Here is a 23,595-nt window from a genome sequence, read left to right as displayed (position 1 = left end):
AAGTAACATGGAGTCGCCCTCACCTGGTGTCCAAAGGAGCAGCTAACCCTGGTACAGGTAAAGTGTACAGAACATGTAATACCAGACACCAGTCAGTGCATACACTTCAGTAATACAGGTAAAGAGTGGTACAGAACATGTAATACCTCCCTGTACTGTAGGGGGCGCTACCAGACAGGAATTCAGTGCCTACACTTCAGTAATACAGGTAAAGAGTAGTACAGAACATGTAATACCTTCCTGTACTGTAGGGGGCGCTACCAGACACCAGTCAGTGCATGCACTTCAGTAATACAGGTAAAGAGTACAGAACATGTAATACCAGACACCAGTCAGTGCATACACTTCAGTAATACAGGTAAAGAGTAGTACAGAACATGTAATACCTCCCTGTACTGTAGGGGGCGCTACCAGACAGGAATTCAGTGCCTACACTTCAGTAATACAGGTAAAGAGTAGTACAGAACATGTAATACCTTCCTGTACTGTAGGGGGCGCTACCAGACACCAGTCAGTGCATGCACTTCAGTAATACAGGTAAAGAGTACAGAACATGTAATACCTCCCTGTACTGTAGGGGGCGCTACCAGACAGTGCATGTACTTTAGTAATACAGGTGTGTTACCAGTGAATGACCATTCTGATTGGTCAGTTCTTCCAGCCATTGACAGGTTTCACAGATCTGGACTGTCCGAAGCATTGTATGTTGAGTCTGGTTTCAAGTCACAATGGTTCAGAAAAGACCATTGTATGTTGAAACTATTGTATGTTGAGGCCATTGTAAGTTGAGGGATCCCTGTATCACTTATTGCCGGACTGAAAATGGTGGTTTTCAGTCTGGCAATAAAAGTGATACAGTGCAAAAATGAGCCGACTATCTGACTCTGGCCGGCTCATTCAAATGAATAAGATGAGGTACGCTCAGGCATTTCAGAGAAATCTTAGTTTAAAAAAAAAAACACTGCAACTGTGGTAAGGCTACATTCACACTACGTCGTTTTGGGCATATGGCGAGCGGAAAAAAAAACGCCCCCTGCCATACCTGTTAAAACTATGATTTGCCTGAAATGCCTGAGTGAATCATAATGTGTCCACATCCTGTTGCCTGTATCTGTTCCATGCTGCCCGTGGTTTGGGCAGATTGGAAAGGGTGACAGGTTCATTCTTATGTCTCATGTACAGTTGATACAACAAAGAAAAAAGGGGGGCGAAGATACCATAAAAATGTGCACACCCAAAAAGAGATACGATAAATCAAATCCATTTATTGCAGAACAATTACAAAAAGACACAGACATTTAAAAACACAAAGGGGTACTCCGCTGCTCAGCGTTTGGAACAACTGTTCCGAACGCTGGAGCTCGTGACATCATAGCCCTGCCACCTCATAATGTCCCGCCCTGCCCCCTCATTGCAAGTCTATGGGAGGGGGCATGACAGCCGTCACGCCCCCTCCCATAGATTTGCATTGACGGCATGGGGTGTGACGTCATGAGGGGGCGGGGTGTGACATCATGAGGGGCAGGGCTATTACGTCACAAGCTGCCGGCTCCAGCGTTCGGAACAGTTTGTTCCAAACACTGAGCAGCGGAGTATTGGGAGTACACTGCTGCCTGTGAGGAGAAGGGGAGAGGGGCGGGAGTACACTGCTGCCTGTGAGCAGATGATGAAAGAAGATGGTGACTGAAGATAGGGACTGAATGGAGGATTGCTTATTTAAAAAGTAAGTGTCCCTGCATGCATATATGAGTGTGTGGTTATATATGTATGTGTGTAAATCTGTGTTGTCTAAGTAATGTGCATGTTTATGAATAAATTAAGTCAAAGCGTGTGTGTGTCTAATACAGGGGGACTATAATCATATGCCTCCAGCTGTGGCAAAACTACAACTCCCAGCATGCCTGCACAGCCAAATGATGTGTGGGCATGCTGGGAGTTGTAGTTTTGCAACAGTAGGAGGAACACAGCCTGCAGCAACATTGCTGTAAATCTGAGTTTTACCAATCATATGCCTCCAGCTGTTGCAAAACTACAACTCAAAGGATGTGTGGGCATGCTGGGAACTGTGGTTTTGCAAAAGCTGTAAGCACACAGTGTGTGTGTATTGCATAAAACCAGAAAGGAAAGGGTTACAGATGCTCACTTCCGAGACCAGTGACTGAGGAGAGTGAGGGAGGGGGAGTGGTTATCACTTGTGGAGAAGAAAGGGACCCCGCCCCCCTGCTTCTGGTCGACAACATTAAGGTAATTCAGAAATAAAGCTAATTCTGAGAGAAATATAGGTCATAGACACATACAAATGATATGTACATGATCAGGATGAGATACTGAGCAACATATAACAGTTTTTGTTTCTTGGGTGATCTGACAGGTACGCTTTAAATGTCTGTGTCTTTTTGTAGTTGTTCTGCAATAAATGGATTTGATTTATCTTATCTCATTTTGGGTGTGCACATTTATGGTATTTTCTTTGTTCTTGGATTTCATGCACAGTTGGTATCAGTAAGGAATCCGGTTGTGTGTGGCCTCGCTTAGGGCTTCATTGCCAATCTTGTATATCCCATTATTCCGAGTGACTCACCTCCTCAGACTCCAGCAGGAACTCTGTGAACTGGCACCCCACCACCGTCAGCTGCTTAGCTTTAGTGTAGTCCAATTCCAGATTGGCATAGAGCGCACTGCTGGGCTTGTAAAAAAACAGGAGCCGGCGTACAAACCTAAAGGACGGAAAGAAAAGAAGGAAAATAATGAATGGCCCTGGAGGGGTAGAATCACTAGAACTGAACACAATGTGACAGCGCAGGACGCTGCAATGTAAACCCCAGTAATGGCTGATGATCCGTACCTGTGCAGCTGCTCATCCTTACAGTTTCTCAGATTCACATTTGGCCACTGAAAAATACAAAACATTGTCAGTAAAGAAGCTGATTTTATATCATCTTACACCAAAAACTAAAAAAACAGCCATTTCATCAACATAGCAATAATACAGGAAATGCAGCGTATTCTGAAGTGGATCTGTCAGGCCTGCTTCCCTGCTTATGTATAGAGAAAGCCTGTGAGTCCTCCCCCACCGACAACATATAGAGAAAGCCTGTGAGTCCTCCCCCCGCCGACAACATATAGAGAAAGCCTGTAAGTACCCCCCCCCCCAACATATAGAGAAAGCCTGTGAGTCCTCCCCCTGAAAAAATATAGAGAGCCTGTAAGTCCTACTTTCCTGCTTATGTATAGAGAAAGCCTGTGAGTCCTCCCCGGCCGACAACATATAGAGAAAGCCTGTGAGTGCTCCCCCCGCCGACTACATATAGAGAAAGCCTGTGAGTCCTCCCCCACCGACAACATATAGAGAAAGCCTGTGAGTCCTCCCCCCGCCGACAACATATAGAGAAAGCCTGTAAGTACCCCCCCCCCCCCCAACATATAGAGAAAGCCTGTGAGTCCTCCCCCTGAAAAAATATAGAGAGCCTGTAAGTCCTACTTTCCTGCTTATGTATAGAGAAAGCCTGTGAGTCCTCCCCCCTCCGACAACATAGAGAAAGCCTGTGAGTCCTCCCCCCTCCGACAACATATAGAGAAAGCCTGTGAGTCCTCCCCCGGCCGACAACATATAGAGAAAGCCTGTGAGTGCTCCCCCCGCCGACAACATATAGAGAAAGCCTGTGAGTCCTCCCTCCGCCAACAACATATAGAGAAAGCCTGTGAGTCCTCCCCTCTCGGACAACATATAGAGAAAGCCTGTGAGTGCTCCACTCCCCCCGCCGACAACATATAGAGAAAGCCTGTGAGTGCTCCCCTCCCCCCACCGACAACATATAGAGAAAGCCTGTGAGTCCTCCCTCCGCCAACAACATATAAAGAAAGCCTGTGAGTGCTCCCCTCCCCCCGCCGACAACATATAGAGAAAGCCAGTGAGTCCCCCGTTCCCCCCCCAACATATAGAGAAAGCCTGTGAGTGCTCCCCCCGCCAACAACATATAGAGAAAGCTTGTGAGTCCTCTCCCCACCGACAACATATAGAGAAAGCCTGTGAGTCCTCCCCCGCCAACAACATATAGAAAAAGCCTGTGAGTCCTCCCCCCCCACATATAGAAAAAGCCTGTGAGTCCTCCCCCCCGCCGACAACATATAGAGAAAGCCTGTGAGTTCTCCCGCCGCCAACAACATATAGAGAAAGCCTGTGAGTGCTCCCCCCGCCGACAACATATAGAGAAAGCCTGTGAGTCCTCTCCCCACCGACAACATATAAAGAAAGCCTGTGAGTCCTCCCCCCGCCGACAACATATAGAGAAAGCCTGTAAGTACCCCCCCCCCCCCCCCAACATATAGAGAAAGCCTGTGAGTCCTCCCCCTGAAAAAATATAGAGAGCCTGTAAGTCCTACTTTCCTGCTTATGTATAGAGAAAGCCTGTGAGTCCTCCCCCCTCCGACAACATAGAGAAAGCCTGTGAGTCCTCCCCCCTCCGACAACATATAGAGAAAGCCTGTGAGTCCTCCCCCGGCCGACAACATATAGAGAAAGCCTGTGAGTGCTCCCCCCGCCGACAACATATAGAGAAAGCCTGTGAGTCCTCCCTCCGCCAACAACATATAGAGAAAGCCTGTGAGTCCTCCCCTCTCGGACAACATATAGAGAAAGCCTGTGAGTGCTCCACTCCCCCCGCCGACAACATATAGAGAAAGCCTGTGAGTGCTCCCCTCCCCCCACCGACAACATATAGAGAAAGCCTGTGAGTCCTCCCTCCGCCAACAACATATAAAGAAAGCCTGTGAGTGCTCCCCTCCCCCCGCCGACAACATATAGAGAAAGCCAGTGAGTCCCCCGTTCCCCCCCCAACATATAGAGAAAGCCTGTGAGTGCTCCCCCCGCCAACAACATATAGAGAAAGCTTGTGAGTCCTCTCCCCACCGACAACATATAGAGAAAGCCTGTGAGTCCTCCCCCGCCAACAACATATAGAAAAAGCCTGTGAGTCCTCCCCCCCCACATATAGAAAAAGCCTGTGAGTCCTCCCCCCCGCCGACAACATATAGAGAAAGCCTGTGAGTTCTCCCGCCGCCAACAACATATAGAGAAAGCCTGTGAGTGCTCCCCCCGCCGACAACATATAGAGAAAGCCTGTGAGTCCTCTCCCCACCGACAACATATAAAGAAAGCCTGTGAGTCCTCCCCCCGCCGACAACATATAGAGAAAGCCTGTGAGTCCTCCCCCCCCAACATATAGAGAAAGCCTGTGAGTCCTCCCCCCGCCGACAACATATAGAGAAAGCCAGTGAGTCCCCCGTCCCCCCCCCCCCCAACATATAGAGAAATCCTGTGAGTCCTCCCCCCGCCAACAACATATAGAGAAAGCCTGTGAGTGCTCCCCCCTACGACAACATATAGAGAAAGCATGTGAGTGCTCCCCCCGCCGACAACATATAGAAAAAGCCTGTGAGTCCTCCCCCCGCCAACAACATATAGAAAAAGCCTGTGAGTCCTCCCCCCCACATATAGAGAAAGCCTGTGAGTCCTCCCCCCACCAACAACATATAGAGAAAGCCTGTGAGTGCTCCCCCCGCCGACAACATATAGAGAAAGCCAGTGAGTCCTCCCCCCCAACATAGAGAAAGCCAGTGAGTGCTCCCCCCGCCAACAACATATAGAGAAAGCCTGTGAGTCCTCCCCCCACCAACAACATATAGAGAAAGCCTGTGAGTCCTCCCCCCTGACAACGTATAGAGAAAGCCTGTAAGTACCCCCCCCCCCCCCAACATATAGAGAAAGCCTGTGAGTCCTCCCCAGCCGACAACATATAGAGAAAGCCTGTGAGTCCTCCCCGGCCGACAACATATAGAGAAAGCCTGTGGGTCCTCCCCCCGCCAACAACATATAGAGAAAGCCTGTGAGTCCTCCCCCCGCCAACAACATATAGAGAAAGCCTGTGAGTCCTCCCCCCGCCGACAACATATAGAGGAAGCCTGTGAGTCCTCCCCCCACCGATGGTTGTTGAGCCACTTTAACTGTCACCTTTTTTTTATGCTGCCTAAACTAAGGGCAGCATGAAACAGGTGTAGGGAGCAGAATTCAAGGACACTACAGGATTCACTCTGAAATGCTCTGGTGTTTAAATGAAATCATATTTTAAAGACATTAGGGCAGTTCCCGGCGGCTGCTCTCTACCCCTGCAGCACTGAGTCACATGTCTCACCTTATACAAAGGTAGGGAGAGATGCGTCACTCAGGGCCAGCAGGTCAGAGAACAGCTGCGGGGACTGACCTGTTCGCTATGGGGATTTACTACTACTCTAGACAGTACTTGATACTGCCAGAGATGGCAGCAGAGAGCACTGTGGTCAGACTGGAAATAACTACACAACTTCCTCTGGAGCGTACAGCAGCTGATAAGTACTGGAAGGATTAAGATTTTTAAATAGAAGTAATTTATAAACCTGTATAACTTTCTGGCTCCAGTAAATTAGAATATTTTTTTCTTACAGAGGACCCGTTTATGTTAAAGGAGTTATGTCATGGATTAGATTGCAGAGCGTCTGAGCGCTGGGGCCCCCCGCGATCTCCTGAAGGGAGCCCCGGCTCTCCCCTGGAGTGGCACGTCATGACCCCCGCCCCAAAACAGGAGCCACCCTGCCCCCCTCCATATATCTCTATGGGAGAGCCGTTCGGCTATCTTTGGCTCTCCTATACAGCTATAGGGGATACGTTTTTATCCATGAGACTTCTCCTTTAACTGGAGTGAGCTGAAATACTAGGCATGGCAACTACCAAATTAACAGCGCTGTGCCTTTTCTCTGGGGTGCCAGAAATTAAACCCCCCACTGATCTGATATTCATGCACTATACAAGGATACAACATATTCTACTGTATGGGACCTTCTCTGTACCTCTATATGCCTCTGATTTTATAGTGGGGAATACTCAGGTTTTTTCCCCCCTGTCATATTCTGTACAAATCATACAGAAAAAAGTGTGACCAGCTCTATCAAATGCTATGTGCACATGGTGCATTCTTTATAAAAAAAAAAACTCCATGAACTGTGCAGATAGCATAATACTAATGCAACAATCTTCCAATGAATGTTTAGAAAATGAAGTGTAAAGAATTCAAGAACCTTGAGTATGGTCCCTATGAGATTCCAGTTCCAGTCGAGGTTTACTTTATGATTAAGGACCTGGCTATCTCGTAGATTCATCACTAATGCATCTTCTGAATCCTATATATAAAAACACAAAAATAAGCATGTTAGGCTGAGGAAAGCAAGGTACCTAATAAAAAACCCATCAATGAAATCAGGAAAGTAATAAGATATCTGTCCCAGACAGCTGCCTCCCAGCCACCTGACAAGGCAGCTAAAGCCCTGTCCCTTGACTAACTTTCCCATTTTAAGGTAAAGAGAAAATAGATCCCATTTAAAGGGGTACTTCAGAGAAAAGTAACTGATCCCTTATCCACAGGATAGGGGGATAAGTGTCAGATCGCGGTGGTCTGACCGCTGGGATCTCCCGCGATCTCCTGAATGGGCTCCGGCTCTCTAAGAGGAGCGGGTGTCGACCCCAGCATTCATTCTTTATGGGAGCGTCGAAGAGACCAGAGTGCTGTACTCGGGCATCTCTGGCGCTTCCACTTATTTAGTTACTTTTTGCTGCGATCCTCCTTTAACACCCAAAATGAAAAGCTTAAAAAAAAAAAAAAATGGAGGAAAAAAAAAAAAAAAAAACTCAGTGAGACAACCATCTGAAGTTACCTTAAGAACAAATATATCCTTCTGGACACGCATGTGCTGATCCCTTTTTTGATGAGTGGCAATTGCCTTCTGCACAATGTGATCTAAATACAGGCTGAAGGGTTTTGGGCCCCGCTTCTTCAATTCGTGGAACCTTTTTAAGCAGTTCAGTGCTGCACTAGCGCGGCTGTAAAACATACAAAATTTGTCTGAATTTAGTTTATAGGGCAACAAATTTTCCAGATCACGCTGGACACATAATTAATTACTCTATTGTCAGCAGTCTTTAAAGGGGTACTGCAGCCAAAATACACTTATCCCCTATCCATAGGATACTAGATAAGTAGGTGACCATTGGGGGTCCGACCGATGGCAGGCGCGCCAATCATTTCTATGGGAGTGCCGATGATGCCCAAGTGCTGGATTTGGGTCTCTTTGGAGCTCCCATAGAAATCAATGGAGCACAGCAGTAGATGGGTCCCGTTCTGAAGATTGCGGGGGGTCCCAGTGGTTGGACCCCCCGCAATCAGCTACTCCTCCCCTATCCTGTTGATAGGGGGATAAGGAGATGTTTTGCACTTACTGTAAAATCTCTTTCTCGTAGCCTTCATTGGGGGACACCGATACTATTGGGTATATGCTCTTGCCACTAGGAGGCGCTGACACTAGGAAAAAAAAAGTCGGCTCCTACCTGGCAAGATATACCCGCCACTGGAAGTGAGGTAATCAGTTGTGTCACAAAGCAGTAGGAGAAGCCAACAAAGAAATATGTCTGAAGGACCCTTGAAAAGAATCCCGGAGAACCGGAACAGAGGATCCGGACCAAAAATGAAGAAATAGGTGGGTGCGGCTACGAGAAAGAGATTTTACGGTGAGTACAAAAAGAAAATCTCCTTTTCTCGGTCGCTTTTCATTGGGGGACACCAATACTATTGGGACGTACAAAAGCAGTCCCCTAGGGTGGGAATAACAACCACCAGAAAAGGGGAGACAATCCGGAAACTGACGAGACCCTGGGCCAAGAGGCAACCAAGACCCAGAAACTGAGTGTCTGGAAGGTCCCACCGTCCATGGAGATGGACTAGGACGCCAAGGAAGGGATCATCCGTTGTAGAGACTCAAACCTATGGTCCACATAGAGAGACAAGAAAGGGCTGCCTAGGAAGCCCGACAGCTGTAACCAACCTGGAAAGAGGTAGAAAACCGACTTCCAGAAACACAGAACCGAACAGAGGGCCAACCCGGCTGGAAAACAAAAATAGAAGGGGCCCGACAAGAGAACCCCGGCCAGAGAATCAACAGATTAAAGTAAACAAGGCGAAAAAATGCCAGGGAGAGCAGCTACGCCTGAGCAGAAGACGGGCACAGTCAAGGTGGAGACCAGAACCTCTGGGGGGAAAAAAGGAAGAAATACGGAAACCGGCTCTAGAAAGGCACGATGCACAAGATCAAGTTCCTGAACTTGAAAAGCTGCAGGCTCCAAAACCAAAGTCCCAGGGGAACACCGCGAGCACCCGGGCGGAAGCAGTCACAGTCTAACACAGTGCCAGAACAGCGGTAAAAAAACATGATGAGGAAAGCACGTCCGCGTATATGCCGAATTGGCCCAACTGGCGTAATCTGGCTGACCGGAACGCCCCCCGTCCCAGGAATACAAGTAACCCGAAGGAGGAGACGGGAAGTAACAAACAGCCAAAAAAGCAACAGAACGCCTGAGAAGGAGCATCCCGGAATACAGGAGCGGCCGACATGGGAACGGAGGTTCCAGAGTCCCATGGAAGACTTACATCTGTAGGGTGAGCAAACCCAGCCACCACGAAGCGCTCCAGGAGACATACTTCTATGTCGGAACAAGAAAAAGGTGCGGTACAGAAAGACCACCCCACAAATGGGATCGCGGAGAAGTCTGGGCAGGAGTGCTATCAAGCCCGAGACCGCAACCATCACTAAGGCCGTAAGAACCAGAAGGGCAAACCTAGATAATAAGGCCAGCCACAGCAGCCTAGGAGGTTGTCCAATACAAGGAGACTCCCCAGTACTCGCACAAGCCAGCAGGGGAAACCGACATAACGTGTATCCCCAGGGTTATTTAAGGGAATATGCATCCTCGGTAATGACCCGCCAAGTCCTGTCTGAAGGGATGATATGGAGTGACTGCAGGGGGGTGCAGGCCAGAAAGTTGCCACCAGAGGGAGCTCAATGGTAAGCATAAAAACCAAGAGCTGAGATTCAGTAAACGGCCACAAGGGGAGGGGGGGGGCGGGGACGTCGTCTGTAACACCTGATTCAATTGTTGTGTGTGTGTGTGTGTGTGTGTATATTTTATTTTTTTCTTCTAAACACGGCAGCCCATAGTAAGGAGAGGGACAAACAGTGCCCACTGACCCCTCGATGCCACACTGCAGGTGAGAAGGAGGGCGGAGCTATGCCCACTCCCACATGCCAAAATGACAGCCAGCTGGGGAGAGAAGAGACCTATAACCCCCAGTTCCTGCGCTGTAGAGGCGGCGGCGGAAGACGGAGTTACGCTCCGAGTCCCCAGTACACGTGGCCGCTGGCATATGTAAAAGCGGCAGCATCCCCGTGACTGACACCCCCACTTTAACTTCCAACCGCTAAACAGGTCTGTGGGTGCTGAACCAAGGCACCTGCGACAGAGCGGGGAGCGAGTCCCCGCTCAGCCAATCTGTAGAGTCCTGTGCTGACCCAGGGAAGAAGGGGGGCAGAGCAACATACCGCCATAATGGCTCCCACCGGCGAGAAAGTGCCGGAGGAGTTCAGAACAGCCGGGGTGGAGAGGAGAGGGGAAAGAGTCTGTGGCCGCAGAAAGTGCAGGGGGCTGCCGCTAAAGCCGGCAGCTGTCCTGAACAGAAGTGGCCGCTGTAACTCGCGAGCTCTAGACTGAGTCTACAGGCGGGAGAAGAATATAAAAGATATATCCTGACCAATATCAGGACCTTAGCCCCCTGAAATTGCCCCATTGTGGACTGAGTCCACAGAGTAGCTGTGCTAAGGGAGATTACTAACCCCTTAAGTCCCGCCATAGTCCTGTCAGAGGTTCAGGAAGTGAATCACCGCACAAAAGAGGGCACATACCTACCTAGCTCTTGGCTATATTCACCTCCTGATGTATTCAGCCAGCTAAAGGCCACGCTGCATCATGCCAGGCTGCCATAGCTAAGCGAGCAGAGGCAGTGGGGGAACTGGACCCATTGTACACCTCCAGGCGCTGGCCGTTGGCGAGAAGGAGTTAACGGTCCATACTCTATGCACCGTGCCCCTTTGTTGCATGTGGGAGATCAGGTAGCGCCATGCTCCTGTCGCCCAATCGAGAAAAATAACAAAGGAAAAAGAACCTAACTATATGTACTTAACTAGAAAATAATACAATAATAGACCAGGTCTGGGGAGCTCCCAGGCCTGTGTCTTGCCTCCTACTAGCACTAGCCAAAAACTGATTACCTCAATACCAGTGACGGGTAAATCCTGCCAGGGAGGAGCCGACTTTTTTCCCTAGTGTCAACGCCTCCTAGTGGCAAGAGCATATACCCAATGAAAAGCGGCAGAGAAAAGTTAATTTTGGCTACATTACCTCTTTATCGCATTGTTTCCCAAGCAGGGTGACTTTTTTGCAACAGCTGGAGGCACCCTGGTTGGAAAACACTGCTTTAACCCGTGGCTTTTCAGCTGTTGCAAAACTAAGACTCCCAGCATGTCCAGAGAAAGCCTGCTGAGAGTCACAATTTGGCAGCAACTGGAAAGCCACAGGTTGATGATCACTGCCGTATGTAAGGCCTCCACAGCGATGACACAATAATACTTACAGCCTCTTTTCTTTAGAAATGTCAAAAGATGCTGCCATGTTCATCAGGGTCGGTAAGCAGTGCAAGTGGTGACTGTGTGAATGGGGAAGGATTGTATTTGCCTGTAAAATAGAAAGAATATTTTTTTTCCAAGTTTAGGAAACTTCTTATGAACTTCTTATGGATATGAGGGTGGGGATGATGGAGGACATTACTTTGCTTGTCAGTAAATGAGAGACTGATTTGGGACATAAAATCACAGCTCAGGATTGGAATAAAATAAATACCCTCTCCCAGTCATCTTCATTATCTGGTTATATCCAAGAAAAGAAAATAAGTAAAAGGTCCCTAGTTAGTATATAGGAGCCTATTCCATAACACAATACCTATGTAGGGCTCATATTTACCTATTAAATTATTCTGCAATATTTGAACAACCCTAAAGAAATATGTAGAATGTCACAGTAGAATCCAATACATAGTTATTAGTGTCAATAATTAAAGGAGAACTATGGCAAATAATTACTTATCCCATATTCACAGGATAGGGTATAAGTAGCTGATCGCAGGGGGTCCAAATGCTGCCCCCCCCCCACCTTCCTGAATCTCTGGGACAGAGAGGAGCGGGTGCTGCAGACAGCACATGCTCCATTCATTTCAATGGGAGCGCCAAAAAGACCAGAGTACAGCTCTCAGGCATCATCAGCACTCTTATAGAAATTAATGGAGTGCGCGCCATCTACCAGTAGACGACACCTGCTTGTCAGTGAGAGATCCGGGGTCCTATTACATTTTGCTGGAGTACTCCTTTAAAAGCCATAAAAATTGATCCAAAAGCAGTCCTATAAAAGTGTCGTCCCCCCCCCCCCCAGCTTAAATGGGCACTGTCACATACAAGAACTTTTGATATGTTGTAAAGCATGTATAACCAATAGGTTTTGCAATTGCTTTCATTAGAAAATTTTCAGGATTTCATACTGAAAAAGCCAGTCAAACAACTGCCCCCCCTGCCTGCTTGGACACATACTAGTCCTGCTGTGTCCATGCGTCATGGACACACTTCCTTGATTGACAGCTGTGAGCGCAGGGATCACAGCTGGAGGAAACATCCTCCCACTGTCAGCTTGTGTCCCGCTACTGTCAGTGAGGACAAGCTGGGAGTTGTAGTTTTGCTAATGCTAGGGAAGATGTGAGCAGACAGCATCCTGAGGGAGGGGGCGGAGACCTGCACAGTGAGGCCACGCCCCCTCCCTTTGAGAGGAATACAGACTAGTGAGCTAAATTAAAAGTGTAATAAAAAAATAAATAAAGGTGCTAGACACATAAATATTAGATGTACATGGTCAGGATTAGGTACTGAGTGATATATTAAAAAAAAAAAAATGTTGTTGGATCTGACGGGTACGCTTTAAATATCCTGTACATATTATCCAAGCTCCATACTTAGATGTAGGTATAAAAACAGGTTCAAGATGTGCAAACAGTATGGCTACAAAGCACAAATATGCATATAGAGAAAATAGCAAACTACAAACTGCATAGAGAGGGTGAAAAACATAATACAGGTAGCTGGGAGGAGGCCATGTGCACGTTTCACTACTGCTTCACCAGGGGTACATATAATTCTTTATCGGCATCAAACGTGTTCTGTCTTTATAAAATTGCTTTATTATGCTCAATCTCTGGTCCCTTAAAGCTCTCTAAGGCCATATTCACATGTCTGGAATGTCCGCACGTAAAATCTTCATGCAGACATTCCTAAGACTGTGGACGCCAGCATAACATGACGGCGCTAGGACCACACGGGAATGCGCCATCCCATAGATGGCAACCGACCAATCAGAATGGGCATTCACTGGTAAAACCCCTGTATTCCTAAAGTGAATGCACTGACTGGTGTCTGGTAGTGCACCCTACAGTACCGGGAGGTATTACATGTTCTGTACTACTCTTTACCTGTATTACTGAAGTGCATGCACTGATTGGTGTCTGGTAGCGCCCCCTACAGTACAGGGAGGTATAACATGTTCTGTACTACTCTTTACCTGTATTACTGAAGTGCATGCACTGACTGGTGTCTGGTAGCACCCCCTACAGTACAGGGAGGTATTACTTGTTCTGTACTACTCTTTACCTGTATTACTGAAGTGTATACACTGACTGGTGTCTGGTAGCACCCCCTACAGTACAGGAAGGTATTACATGTTCTGTACTACTGTTTACCTGTATTACTGAAGTGTATGCACTGACTGGTGTCTGGTAGTGCCCCCTACAGTACAGGGAGGTATTACATGTTCTGTACTACTGTTTACCTGTATTACTGAAGTGTATACACTGACTGGTGTCTGGTAGCACCCCCTACAGTACAGGAAGGTATTACATGTTCTGTACTACTGTTTACCTGTATTACTGAAGTACATGCACTGACTGGTGTCTGGTAGTGCCCCCTACAGTACAGGGAGGTATTACATGTTCTGTACTCTTTACCTGTGCCAGGTTTAGCTGCTCCTTTGGACACCAGGTGAGGGCGGCTCCATGTTACTTTTTTAGGACATGTTGTGTTCTGCACAAAACCCTGAAGAAGCTCCTGTCCTCTACATAGACAGTGATTACAGCTCCCTGCAGATATTTATTACTTTTCTATGTAAGGACTTTCTTTATCTGTATTAGTTATTTACTTATTTTTGTTTATTCCTCACCTTTTTTCTATTTTTGGATGACATTTTGGTGGCTTTAAAGGGGTACTCCGGTGCTTAGACATCTTATCCCCAATCCAAAGTCACGCTCCACCCCTCAATGCAAGCCTACGGGAGCCTCCCCTAGGCTTGCATTGAGGGGCGGAGCGGGACGTCACACGGGGGCGGAGGCATGACGTCACACGCCGCCGGCCGTGTGGTCGCCGGTAATCAGACCCGGAGCAAACACGCTCCGGGGACTGATTACAAACGGGGTGCCGCGTGCAAGATCCTGGCGGGACTCCCGCGAATCAGGCATCTTATCCCCTATCCTTTGGATAGGGGATAAGATGTCTAAGCACCGGAGTAACCCTTTAAAACCAATTACCAGGTTTCCATAGAGTTATGGTCTCAACATACAATGGTCGTTCTGGAACCAATAAATATGTAACTTGAGGGACCAATGTAATTGTAGCTGCTATTGGAGCTAAAACACAACTTACCATGTGCAAGAGTTCCCCGAGGATGATTGTAGCCCTGACAGATACGTCATCATCGCTGCTTGTAATCACTTCCACCAAGCCCTGGGTAAAGCCAAACAATGAAGTTATCCGCTGGATCACATGGCACTATTCCTGCTACATTATTACAATCACAGACACTTACCTCCAATAGTCCATTAGTAATGAAAGCGGACAGTACTAGAGCCAGATAGTTGTCAATAAGGTCGGGTCTGGAAGACAATACAGTGTAAAATAAAATCCATTATGTCTTATATTTCCTTTGTGTGCCAGCAGACCTACGCTGAATCAACATTAAACTAATACTAAAGGTGCATGTGCTTCATGGCGATCACATGGGATCAAATCTCTGATCCTGGCCAACAGAATGGGTTTTTACTGGATTAAAATAACAAAAAAACGTAAAATAGCATTTTTTTCCCCCCCAAAACAGCACCACTCCTATCCATAGGTTAAATGTTGTATTAAAGGGGTTATCCAGGAAAAAACTTTTTTTTATTTATCAACTGGCTCCAGAAAGTTAAACAGATTTGTAAATTACTTCTATTAAAAAATCTTAATCCTTTCAGTACCTATGAGCTTCTGAAGTTAAGGTTGTTCTTTTCTGTCTAAGTCCTCTCTGATGACACGTGTCTCGGGAACCGCCCAGTTTAGAAGAGGTTTGCTATGGGGATTTGCTTCTAAACTGGGCGTTTCCCGAGACACGTGTCATCAGAGAGCACTTAGACAGAAAAGAACAACCTTAACTTCAGAAGCTCATAAGTACTGAAAGGATTAAGATTTTTTAATAGAAGTAATTTACAAATCTGTTTAACTTTCTGAAACCAGTTGATATTAAGTTTTTTTAAATCCTGGATAATTTCTTTATCTCTTTAGACAGTGAAAGAAGACAGTTTAAAGGGGTACTCTGCTGCTCAGCGTTTGGAACCGGCGCCGGGAGCTTGTGACGTCATAGCCCTGCCCCCCTCGTGTTGTCTTGCCCCGCCCCCTCAATGCAAGTCTATGGGAGGGGGCGTGACGGCTGTCACGCCCCCTCCCATAGACTTGCATTGAGGGGGTGGGGTGTGACATCATGAGGAGCGGGGCTATGACATCACGAGCTCCCGGCTCCAGCGTTCGGAACAGTTTGTTGCACACGCTGAGCAGCAGAGTACCCCTTTAAGTGTTAAAGGGGTATTCCAGGCAAAAACTTTTTTTTATACATCAACTGGCTCCGGAAAGTTGAACAGATTTGTAAATTACTTCTATTAAAAAATCTTAATCCTTCCAATAGTTATTAGCTTCTGAAGTTGAGTTGCTGTTTTCTGTCTAACTGCTTTCTGATGACTCACATCCCGGGAGCTGTGCAGTTCCTATGGGGATATTCTCCCATCATGCAAGGGATATTCTCCCATCATGCACAGCTCCCGTGACGTGACATCATCATTGAGCAGTTAGACAGAAAACTTCAGAAGCTAATAACTTTTGGAAGGATTAAGATTTTTTAATAGAAGTAATTTACAAATCTGTTTAACTTTCCGGAGCCAGTTGATACATAAAAAAAAAGTTTTTGCCTGGAATACCCCTTTAAGGTAAGAAAGAAAGAAATAAAATAAATAACAATGGCTGGCTTAAAGAAAAAAAAAAATGCTCTTATATAGCTACATCGATAGGAAAAATAAAATGTTATGGCCCCTGGATAAAAAAAATTGTTTGGGCATTAAAGGCGTATTCCGATATCAGCTTGGTATCCTCTATCCATAACAAGCTGACCAGTGGGGGGTCTGACCGCTGGAACTCCCCCCGATCCTGAAACGGGGGTAACATTATCCCAGGAATGAATGGAGGACACTACTTGTGCGCTGTCACAGCTCTATTAATCCTCTGTGGGACTGTAGACTGTTTACGAGTTCAATGATTAAAAACGGTTAGCGGCCCCATGGAGAATAAATAGAGCGGTGTACATGCAACTCTGTTCATTCTGAGGACAATTTTGTTCTTCGGATCGGCGGGTGGTCCCAGTGGTCAGATCCATCCCCAAATGAGCTTGTAATCCCCTATCCTATGGATAGGAGATAACAAGATGATATAAAAATACACATTTAACGCCAAAAATAGATAGGTCTTTAAAGGGTACCTCTCATCAAAAAAACTTTTGATATATTATAGATTAATGTATGCAGAATAACTTTACAATTGCATGTTATTAAAAAAATATGCTTCTTTCTATTTAATTTTCCACTTTGAAGAAATGACCACTAGGGGTCTCCCTACCAGTCCTGGCAGCAAGCATTTCAGACTCATGCTGGAGTCCTAAACACTGCGAGCTGCCAGTCTGCTTTGTTCACAAAGGAGAACATTCAGAGCTGCCAGCCTGCTTTGTTCACAGCCTGTTTGGCTGTGAACAAAGCAGGCTGGCAGCTCTGAGTGTTTAGGACTCCAGCATGAGTCAGAAATGCTTGCGGACAGGACTGATGGGGAAAAATACAATAGAAAGAAGCATATTTTTCATTAACATGCTATTGGAAAGTTATTCAACATTCATTAATCTAAAATATATCAAAAGTTTATTTGATGAGAGGTACCCTTTAAGGGGTTACATTTTCAATTGATGGGCCATCCTTAGAATAAGAAATTAATAAGTCGGTGATGGGTTTAAAGGGGTACTCCGCTGGAAAACATTTTTTTTCAAATCAACTGGTGCCAGAGAGTTATACAGATTTGTAAATTACTTCTATATAAAAAATTTTTAACCCTTCCAGTACTTATCAGCTGCTGTAAGCTCCAGGGGAAGTTGTGTAGTTCTTTCCAGTCTGACCACAGTGCTCTCTGCTGACACCTCAGCCCATTTTAGGAACTGTCCAGAGTAGGAACAAATCCCCATAGCAAACCTTTCCTGCTCTGGACAGTTCCTGACATGGACAGAGGTGTCAGCAGAGAGCACTGTGGTCAGACTGGAAATAAATTTAAAAAAAAGAAAAGAACTTCCTGTGGAGCATACAGCAGCTGATAAGTACTGGAAGGGTTAAGATTTTTAAATAGAAGTAATTTACAAATCTGTATAACTTTCTGGCACCAGTTCATTTAAAAAATAAAAATAGTTTTCCAGCGGAGTACCACTTTAAACCACCAGGGCTAGAACTTGGTGCTGTGGTGTTTTCTCTAGTACCGGGCATGGCTGTACTTCTATGTGGGCCACTGTCTGTCGATAGGAAGGGGCCTGGGGGGGCCTAGACTTGAACTGATCATACATTCAAGAGCTTTTTTTTGTTGTCAATGAATTATAAAAGTTTTCATTGTTCGCATATAGGGGCTGAAAAACCATCCTGACTTCCTCCTTCATCAGTGCTTCCCAACCAGGGTGCCTCCAGCTGTTGCAAAACTACAACTCCCAGCATGCCCGGACAGCCAACGGCTGTCCGGGCATGCTTGGAATTGTAGTTTTGCAACAGCTGGAGGAACCATGGTTGGGAAGCACAATCCTACATAGTATCACTGCACGGTCCCATCATAGACATCAAAACAAACTTTCAGCTTAGGCCGGGTTCACACCCCGTTTTTGCAATACAGTTCCCGTATACATTTTCAATTTGAAAACTTACAGAACCGTATTGAAAACCGTATGCATCGACTCTCCATTGAAAACCGCATGCCAAACGATGCATCCGGTTGCATCCGTTTAGCGACATACGGTTTTGTCCCTTTTTTTTCCCCGTACCCAAAACCATAGCCTACCATGGTTTTTGGTCCGGGTGAAAAACTGTATTGAAATTGTATATGTTTTTTTTAACATGGGAGTCAATGGGAACCGTACAGAACCGTAGGTGCGTACGGTTCCATCCGGCTGGCACCATCCGGTTTTTGACTTTGTACATGTGCAGTGCACGCCGAAAGTTTTTTTTCTTGGAATTTCAATCAAACAAGTGAAACTTTATTCATAATGGAGTGAAAACCGTATATGTTTTTTTTCCCTAAAAAACGGATGCAACCGGACATCATTTTTCAAACCGTATACGGGTTAAAATTTGTACACACGTTTTGATACAGTTTAGTCCGGTTTTGAGGAATCCATTTTTTCAACAAAAATCTAATACGGGAACTGTATTGCAAAAACGTGGTGTGAATGCAGCCTGAGATTGCAGAAATCTGGCAGGCAGGCTGAATTGTCATCATTCCATAACACATACCTGGACCGCGCTCTGTGGGGAAGAATAGTCCTCGCTTCTGCGGCTACAAATCCATCCGAAAGTCTCCAAGACTCCTGAAAGCGGCTCGGGTCTTAAATTAAGAGACAAAGAAAAAACAAAAGAAATTTGAAAGAGTAGCTCCCACCATCCTTTTTTTTTCTTTCTCTGCCTATTGCCCATCTATCCCTAACCCCCTACCTGCCTTTAAATTTTTTTTTTACTATATGAAAAATGCCTTTTTGTCTACTTGATAGTGTGCTCACTTACCAGGAAGACTTCCCCAGTAGGTGCGATATTACTGATGCCTGCTGGGGGCCGACTTCCGCCCTTAGCTCATCTATACAGGCCATGATTGTTTTCCTAAACAGTGTACTTACAGCTGTTTCACCACTACAACTCCCAGCTTGCCCTGACATCTATTGGCTGTCAGGGTATGCTGGGAGTTGTAGTGGTGAAACAACTGGAGGCACCCTGTGTTGAAAACAATCTATATTTGTTACGACCACGGCTGCGGTGCAACCCGCTCCCCGCCCCCCTAAAACAACTCCCTATAAGATCAGAGATACCCAAGTCCTGAGACGGCAGCAGCACAGCACTGAGATTCAGTGCGCGTTGCCGTGTGTATATGCCGGGAGGCGAGGCCGGTGTGCGAGGCCAGGGAGCCAATGCGCGCAGCCCCAGCGTTCACAGCGCCCGCTCCCGCCTGTCAGATTGACAGATAGGGAACGAGGGCGGGCTGACTGAATTCGGACAGATTCCCGGCCGGGATTGGTCCAAATTCAGCTGTGACGTCACAGCAGGCTGCAGCCGGTCACTAGGAGGGAGACCCCTAGTGGCCGGATTTCAAAAGCAAAATACAATATTTTAACCACCAAAAAAATTATTGAAGTATATTAGAAATATGTTGTAGTAAATAAGTACTACAACATATAAAAAATTAATGACAGTGGCCATTTAAGGTCATGATTGGAAATGTTATAACTATCAATAGAAAGGGCGGTCTCATGCAGGCAACCCCCAATATAAACTCCCTTAGGGTATAATGGAGGTCATTGGGGGGGGGAGGGGGGAAGCAATGTGAAATGCATGAAGAGTGTACAGTGTAGTTTAGGGGTTTAGATTTGTAGGATTCGCAGTCCTATTGTTTTTGCTCCAGTGAATCTAAGAAAAATAAATAAATAAGGCCCCTTTCACACTACCATTATCCTCCTGTAAAAACCTCCGTCATTACTCCCATCAGAAAGACCATAAAACGACCTTGAAAAAATCCCATTCATGTCAATGGGATTTTTTGACCATCCAGTTACGTCCCGTTATGACTAACGTCCGTTATTTTTGACTGGGCAAGTAACGCACTCATTTTTGTCCCGTCAAAAATAATGGTGGAAAAACGGACATTTAAATTGTACCATTGAAGTTCACGAATGACATCCATTAATGTCTGTTATTGCAAAGAAAGAGAAGAACTCCAGCTCAGCTCAGGAAGATACAGCTTTATTCACATCAACGAGGCAACAGGTAAAGGGAGGAAGTGATGCGTTTCGGCCAGGTGCTGGCTTTAGTCGTACGACTAAGGCCAGCACCTGGCCGAAACGCGTCACTTCCTCCCTGTACCTGTTGCCTCGTTGATGTGAATAAAGCCGTATCTTCCTGAGCTGAAGTTCTTCTCTTTCTTTGTGATTATTCCGGGTGAGGTCTACTCCCACTCCGCACCCAGCATCCAGACCAGGGAATGAGCCGGGATACCTGCTTTCTGTATGCTTCATTGTCTGTTATTGCTACTGAGCATGCTCAGTACAGCATCGCAACCAGGAAGTCACATGGAAATAAAATAATGGACATAAAGTAACGGACTATAACGGGTGATAACGGATGGCACATGTCCGTTGTATTCAGTTATTTCATCCATTTGTTCATGACCCGTTATTGCTGAATAACGGGTGTCAGAATTTAGGAACACACCGGTAGTGTTAAAGGGGTGGAAGGGCGGTTTGAAAAAAATCTTAAATTATTAAATTGTCTTAATTAAAACCTGGGGCCGCTGGGGACCCCTGTGATCTCAGCTGCGGCACCCCAGACATCCAGTGCACGGAGCGAACTTCGCTCCGTGCCGGATAAATGTCGATGAGGGGCGGAGGCTCGTGACATCATGGCCATGCCCCCTCAATGCAAGTCTATGGGAGACTTGCATTGAGGGGGGGGGGGGGCGTGGCAGTGACGTCACGAGCTGGGCACGGCTGTGACGTCACGAGCTACCGGCGCTGAACCAGACGCTCTAAACGAATGCCAGGTGCAGATGGGAGATGGTTTTCTGTACACAGCTCCTATGCAAACCTTTGGGTCTCAATGGTAACAGATGACAAGCAATGACAATGTAAAGTGTAATGCTGCATGCTTCTCCTGTCCCAACTCTGCTCGCTTATTTACAAACTTTAGAAGTCCGTAGTCATGGAAACATATAGGAGCTGTATTAAAAAAAGAGGTATGATGTTTGTTCCCATTTTAAAGGTGCATTCCCATCGTTGATATTAATGGCATAGTCACGGTATAAGATGGGATTATCACTGTGTAAGCTTCAAATCACATTCCAAACTACGCTGTTGGATGCTGTTACGACAAAGAGACACATGGTACATTTCATATATATGTTTGTGCTTTTATAATGTATAAAAATGCTTTTATTATCAGGTGCCCCCCTCATTGCTCCCCCCTCCCCTCCCTGATTAACATTTACGTGGAAAAAGATCCCTGATTCCAAATCTCATTCACGTGCTTTGCATTTTGCGCAGGAACGACATATAGAAACAGGGCTTGGCTTCCAGCTGACTGTCAATCAACTAGGGATGCGAGGGAGAGAGAGGAGGTGTTCTAGACCACCAGATTTTCCTACGTTTTGGAAGCAAAGACAGATATACTTAAAGGAGTACTCCGCCCCTAGACATTTTATCCCCTATCCAAAGGATAGGGGATAAAATGTCTGATCGTGGGGGTCCCGTCGCTGGGGACCCCTGTGATCTCGGCTGTGGCACCCTAGATATCCGGTGCACGGAGCGAACTTCAATCCGAGCCGGATGACTGTCGATAAGGGGCAGAGGCTTGTGACATCACGATCCCGCCCCGCTCGTAACGTCACGGCCATGCCCCTCAATGCAAGCCTATGGGAGGGGGCGTGACGAATGACACGCCCCCTCCCATAGACTTGCAGTGAGGGGGCGTGGCTGTGACATCACAAGCTCGGCACGACTATAACGTCACGTGCCTCCGGCACAGAACTCGACGCTCTGAACGAACGCCAGGTGCCGCAGGGAGATCGCAGGGGACCCCAGCGATCAGACATCTTATCCCCTATCCTTTGGATAAGGGATAAGATGTCTAGGGACAGAGTACCCCTTTAAGATAGCATACGTCTCTGTCAGCTATCAGCGTCAGCAGGTTGTAATGTGAATTGTCAGCTGATAGATTCCCTTCAATGAACAAACAACAAAAAGAATCCACAAGGCTATTGATACAACTCCACGAGGGCAAGAACAATCCTTCCTCCTACTACAACTCACCCACACTCAGAAGACCTTCAATAAAGTCCTTTGTCACAACAGGAAGAGGAAGGCGAAAAATTTCATACAGTACCTCGAGAAGACCTCGCTGTGCAAAACAATATAAGAGATAAAATACAAATCAATGGACGCGTGCCCAGAACAAACAGTAATAAAGCATTCAAACCAAAGTAAAACTACCTCCTGACTCTAAAACTAAACATACAATCAAAGGTATAAAGGAAAAAATAATAAAATCATAGAAAATGTCTGATCGTCAGTGTGCAAAACTGATACAGGAAGAGTGAAGAAAACCTGGGAGGGAAAACAGGAGTCCATTTCTTTCTATTCCCCTTGGCTGGTGGTGGGTAGATGGTTGGCAAAAGAGTCATCTCGCTTTGTCAACCTCTTACCACATCAATGCCCTGGATGGATTTGCCTGAATGAACCAGTTTCAGTTGTTGGTGATGTGATGGACTCGGCCCAGCCTCGACCCCCCAGCGATCTCATGCACGGGGCCATGGCTCTCCCATGCAAGAGGCGTGTCGGGCGCAGCATGACGTTGCGTCCGAGACGCCTTCTCCATGTAGTTCTATGGGAGTGGCAGGGAGACAGCGTTCGTGCCTCCCCACCTCTCCCACAGAACTGTGTGGGGAGGGGGCGTTCGGACCCCCTGCCATCAAACATTTATCCCCTATCATGTGGAAAGGGGATAAGTGTTATAAGGCTGCAGATGTCCTTTAAAAGAAGGGAACCCAAGAGATTTAAAGCGCAACTGTCATGAACTCCGGGCTATATAACCTACACACAGCCTTTGTACTGCATGCAGATGGTGTGTACAGCACCGTTTTTACCTTATTTATGCCGGCTTTTATCACCCCAAAAAATACTTTTGATTGCAGCCACACACAGCCGGATAAGTGTGGCGCGAGGTACGCTATGCCCCGCCGCGACCACGCCCACCCCCACCCCTGTACGTCAGCACTGGGACTGCTGCGTGATTGACAAACAGGTCCCAGCGCATGTTCCCCTCAGCTCAGCTAACGTGCGAGCCAAAAACAAGTTTATTCAGATATGCACCTTTTATAATTTATGTACTGTACTCCGTGCCTGCTATCCTCTTGCTTCTGCTTTCTTCTCTCCTGCAAATGCGTGCAGGACAGTCCCGTTACTAT

At 46.6% G+C, this 23,595-nt stretch overlaps 1 protein-coding gene across 2 annotated transcripts in view; it reads right to left on the bottom strand.

Annotated features, from left to right (window-relative positions):
- Positions 1-23,595, bottom strand: part of RICTOR (RPTOR independent companion of MTOR complex 2) — a 200,969-nt gene that overhangs the window by 46,524 nt on the left and 130,850 nt on the right. For both annotated transcript variants that reach the window (XM_056546097.1, XM_056546101.1), the window contains exons 12-20: positions 22,442-22,529; positions 18,888-18,978; positions 14,867-14,933; positions 14,704-14,784; positions 11,547-11,647; positions 7,744-7,909; positions 7,111-7,212; positions 2,846-2,892; positions 2,582-2,717 (exon numbers count right to left, since the gene is read on the bottom strand). In XM_056546097.1, coding sequence (XP_056402072.1) covers positions 2,582-2,717; positions 2,846-2,892; positions 7,111-7,212; positions 7,744-7,909; positions 11,547-11,647; positions 14,704-14,784; positions 14,867-14,933; positions 18,888-18,978; positions 22,442-22,529 — 879 coding nt within the window. The remainder of the gene's footprint in view (positions 1-2,581; positions 2,718-2,845; positions 2,893-7,110; positions 7,213-7,743; positions 7,910-11,546; positions 11,648-14,703; positions 14,785-14,866; positions 14,934-18,887; positions 18,979-22,441; positions 22,530-23,595) is intronic.

Source organism: Hyla sarda, chromosome 1 (genome assembly GCF_029499605.1).
Source record: "Hyla sarda isolate aHylSar1 chromosome 1, aHylSar1.hap1, whole genome shotgun sequence".
NCBI classification, from domain to species: domain Eukaryota; kingdom Metazoa; phylum Chordata; class Amphibia; order Anura; family Hylidae; genus Hyla; species Hyla sarda.
The sequence above is the reverse complement of the archived record's forward strand: the minus strand, read 5'-3'. Positions and strand labels throughout refer to the sequence as shown.